At 42.1% G+C, this 4,717-nt stretch overlaps 1 protein-coding gene across 1 annotated transcript; it reads left to right on the forward strand.

Moving 5' to 3' along the window:
- Positions 1 to 1,544: 1,544 nt before the first annotated feature.
- Positions 1,545 to 4,520, forward strand: LOC121966656 (latent-transforming growth factor beta-binding protein 4-like; the record flags this gene model as incomplete). The annotated part of the gene is made up of 3 exons (XM_042516725.1): positions 1,545 to 1,914; positions 2,574 to 2,711; positions 4,185 to 4,520. Coding segments are annotated over exons 1-3 (844 nt in total), but the record flags the coding sequence as incomplete, so codon positions are not given.
- Between the last annotated feature and the right edge of the window lie 197 nt (positions 4,521 to 4,717).

A 4,717-nucleotide genomic window follows, 5' to 3' on the forward strand; every position in this document is an offset into this window, starting at 1 on the left:
ATATATATTTATTTGATATACTGTTTTATTTTTTTCTCTGTAACATAATTTTAGATATTTATTATAATTGTTATTTTAACAAATTTATAGGTAAAATTTCTTGCAATATGAAAACATTTGCCAAGTTTTCAAAGGGTCATAGAGCTTTTTAACGGCATCTGAATGCAGCACAAGAAAACTGATGTGGATCCAGGTCTCAAAGGGTTAAAAAGATTTAATTATCAAAATAAGACGTTTTAAACTGTTGACTTGACAACATTTAACTGAGATCATCACCTTTCTACTGTGAAGTTTAATCAGTAAAGTTGTGTAAAGATGACATTGAAGGAAAATGTTATATTTTCAGCGTTTATGATCTCGATGAACATTTTGCGCAAAGTTTTCAATTTATGCTTCTGCAAAATGTTTGAGTCGTCTCCATGGTAACCAGACGCAGCCTGCTTTTCTTTAGTCTGTTTCTGTTGCATTTAGTCTCCTCGTGTTTTACATCACTTTACAAACGTTGGTATAAAATATGCAAATATATTTTTTGCAGAAACATGCAATGCCGGCATTTCGTTCTGGTGACTGAGCTGATAAAAGTGACGCCAAAACGTCTCCTAATGACATCAGTAAAAAAGTATTTTGAATAAATTTTTGCAGATTGGAAGTTTTACAAACATAATTTCCAGGAGACATCATTGGTGCGTCTGCGCGGGCTGGCCTGATGAAACTCGCGGCTCTGATGTTGTCTTGGCTGTCTGTCTAAGTTTGTACGTGGCTTGTTGTTTGTTGCTCGTCCTCCCGATGAGGACAACTGTCCCACTGTCCGTTTGTGTCTTTTTCTTTTTGTTTTCAAGTACCTGATTAGCGAGCTTTCATAAAAAGGTAATTAAGAGCCTCTGAAGGACTCGTGGTATTTGATGATGGACCAAACCTTTAAAATCTGATGTCAGTCAGGATGTTATCATAAATGTCTACCGTCAGCTCGATTACTTTGTTCAGACACGTGCAGACCAGTGATGCCCAACTTACGGCCCGAGGGTCAAATCTGGTCCCTGATAGTGGCCCCCCAAACATTTCCTAATCTACAATAAAGATAGTGATTGACTCTGTGAATAGTTTTTGTCCTTTTAGTCTCCATAAGGTGTCAGAGTGAATAAAACAGCATCAGAATAGAGCTTGTTGACTAAAAAAAGAGCCAGAGGAGGATCCTAAACGTCCTAAAATCCGAGAAATCTCCTCAAATCCAAGAAATGTCCTAAAATCCACAAATGTACTAAAATCCTGTAAAACATACTTAAATCCTAAAAATCTCCAAATATCCTAAATACTCCCTATAATCCAAGAAACGTCCTAAAATCCTAGAGACATGTGTGGGGCCCCTGTGACTGGCCCCTGGCCTCCTGTCATTTAGTCAAAGTGGCCCCCAGGTAAAGTGAGCTGAGTCCCTTAACTTTTGTTTAAATGTTTACTTTTTTTAAAAAAATTTTTTAGTCCTCTGTCTGTCTCTTGCATCATTGTTCCTGCTCCTCGTGGCCAATCAGAGCGCAGCAGCGTCTGTGATGTCAGAGCTTGCTTGGTGTGTGTCGAGTGTCCGTCGAGGCCGTTCGACTCTGATGGAGCAGCATGTTGTGATTCTGCATGCAGCGCTCTGCTGGGGCCCCGGGGCCTCACGTCTCTTTGAACTCCCACACCGGCTCCAGGATGTCCTCTGTGTAACGTGTCCCCTGTCCTCCTCCTGTGTGTCCTCCTCAGCTCAGAGTGTGATATCGGAGGAGAAGGGTCAGTGTCACCGGGTCCTGGGTCCGGGCCAGGGGCCGTCCTCCTGCTCCCTGCCCATCCTCAGGAACATCACCAAGCAGATCTGCTGCTGCAGCCGCGTCGGCAAAGCCTGGGGCCCCGACTGCCAGAGGTGTCCCTACTTCGGTTCAGGTGGGTTACCGTGGAGCCAGCGACACCTGGACGGCAAACTGATAACATTATTGTAACGTTTATTTAACCCTTAAAGTCTAAAAACATGGGAACACAGTGATGAGCAACTCATCAAGAAATGGCCCCAAAAAAATGCAATGAAAAGTAAAAAGTTACGAGAAAATAACCTTATAATGAACAAAAAAAGGTAAAATAATAATAATACTAATAATAAAAAGACCTCAGAAATTTGTAAAAAAAAAAAACAAAAAAACAAAAAAAAAAAAAAAACGAGAAAATGACCTTGAAAAACTGCTTAAAAACTATAATATTCTTGTAACAAAGTTATAAATATGTGACTATAAAAATAGTTACTTTTGCATGCTTTTTTTAAAAAAAAAATTCCTCCTTGACAGTTTTTCCTATATTTAAAAAAAATAAAACCTTTCTAAATCTGCAAATCTCTTGTAATTTGTGGAACATTTTTCATCAAGTTGTTCGTTGCTGTTTCCTCCATGTCTATAAGAGAAATTTAAACAGTTTATTTAGGGCTCAAAGGCTAAAATTCTTGTGGTGTGGATGCAGGTTTCAGAGAGTTAACGGTCTTTTTGGGAAGACAAAGTGTCGCAGCAGCTGTAACAGTGTTATTAACTCTTCGATCCTCCTTCCTCCTCCTCCAGTGGCCTTTAAAGAGATCTGTCCGGCCGGTCCTGGTTACCATTACTCCGCCTCGGCCCTGCAGTTCAACCAGAGAGTCAACGAGCAGCTGGGGAGCCGAGGAGCCTCGCTGGTAACCCACGGCAACCAGGATAACCAGGGTACCTCATGTAGATCCACACTACTCAGAAAATGTACCAGTTACTCTCCATCAAGATAAAGTGTCTTTACATCGAAGTCATAGAAATGCAGCAAGCGAAGCTACCAGGAAGCAGCAAAAGTTAGGACGGAGTTTAAGGGCAACTGAGGAGAAAAAAAATCGAAACTTTGAGAATAAAGTCATAATATTATGAGAAAAAAAGTCATAGAAATTAAAAGAGAGGAATAAAAACTTTTAATTTTATGAGAATAAAGTTGTAATTTTACAAGAGAGGGTCTTGTAAATAGGGGTCGATTATCGGGGCCAATATTCGTATATTTGGATTTTGCGGATTATCTGTAGCGGTAATTTATTTTAATGATTGCCGGAAAAATGAAATAATAAAAAAGTCTGCGCTTTACACTCAACCAGCACCAGGGTAGTCAGCCTGCAATACACGTAAAGAAAGTGTCAGCATGGGAGGGACTTCAGGGAGCTGATTTTATGTATTCATTTTTATTTAAATTTATTTAAATTTTCACTATATATAAAAAAGTTGCAAAAAGTTTTGTGTTGGAGTTTGTTTCATTCCAAATTCCAAATTTAGACAGAAATGTTTTTGTTTTTATTGTAAATGCATATCGGTTCCAAATATTAGTTATCAGTCTCATTAATAAGCGACATACTGTCGGTATGGGCACTGAAAAAACTATATCGTCGACCCCTAAAAATAAACATACAGTCAGCAAAGTTTAAAACAAGCGGAGCACAGGCAGCCTCCTCCACTTTATTCTCCTAAAATTACAACTTTTTTTCTCATGAAACTATGACTTTATCCTTGAAATATAACAAGATTATTCTCAAAATTATGACTTTACTCTCAAACTTTAAAAACGACTTTCTTTTACCTTAATATGGCCCCAATCCTAGAAGCTACTTTTTTCTTTTTTACTTTATGTCAAATCAAATTTTTTCAGCGCAAAGAACAACTGTCAGCCAAACTAACAGGCGGGCTAAAAAAACAGACCTAAATTTAAACTTTTCTTATTCTTTTCGACCGATCCAGCACACGGACATTTCCTACAGCCCGGCCCCGCCTCTTACATGTCCGACAGCTCGCTCCAGCGCGGACATGTCCGACAGCTCGCTCCAGCGCAGACATGTCCGACAGCTCGCTCCAGCGCGGACATGTCCGACAGCTCGCTCCAGCGCAGACATGTCCGACAGCCTGCTCTAGCACACGGACATATCTGACAGCTCGCTCCAGCACGTAACTGTGCGATATCCCACTCCAGCGCGAACATGACTGACTTTCCACTCCAGCACGGACACGTGTGACAGTGCGTGGACATGTCCAACCACCCGTTCCAGCACTGAAATGTGCGATAGCCCGCTCCAGCACGCAGACATCCACACCTCTTTCCAGCAGGTCCTGGTTCTGGTTCCAGTTACAGTGGAGCCTCCAGATCTCAGCAGTTATCTTCTTCTGCTTCAGGTGCCGGATCCAGCGCTGGTTCAGCTGGTACCAGCAGAACCCAGATCAGACCCAGTCTGCCTCAGCCTCAACCTCAACCCAGACCTCAACCTCAACCCCGACCTCAGCCTCAACCCCGACCTCAGCCTCAACCCCGACCTCAACCTCAACCCCGACCTCAGCCTCAACCTCAACCTCAACCCCGACCTCAGCCTCAGCCTCGCCCGGCCGACCTTCCCTCCTCCTCCAGGCCGCTGCAGCCCGACGGCACCGACACCGCGGCCACCCAGCCCGAACCCCGGACTCCAGGCAGACCCTGGATCCTGCAGCCACAGCTTCCACCCACCGCGAGTCAAGGTATCACAGCCTCAAAGAGCTAAATACTGCTTCGTTCAATCATTCAGTCCTTTGAAACCTAAACAAATTGGTTTGATCTCTTTCAAAAACACGTGAGAGCAATAGCAACTTGACAAATATTGGCCCCCAAAAATTTGCAAGAAATTTGTAAAAAGTTGCAAGAAAATTACTGGAAAGTAAAAAAAAAAGAAAAGAAA

The sequence above is a fragment of the Plectropomus leopardus genome, unplaced genomic scaffold (assembly GCF_008729295.1).
Source record: "Plectropomus leopardus isolate mb unplaced genomic scaffold, YSFRI_Pleo_2.0 unplaced_scaffold25431, whole genome shotgun sequence".
NCBI lineage: Eukaryota > Metazoa > Chordata > Actinopteri > Perciformes > Serranidae > Plectropomus > Plectropomus leopardus.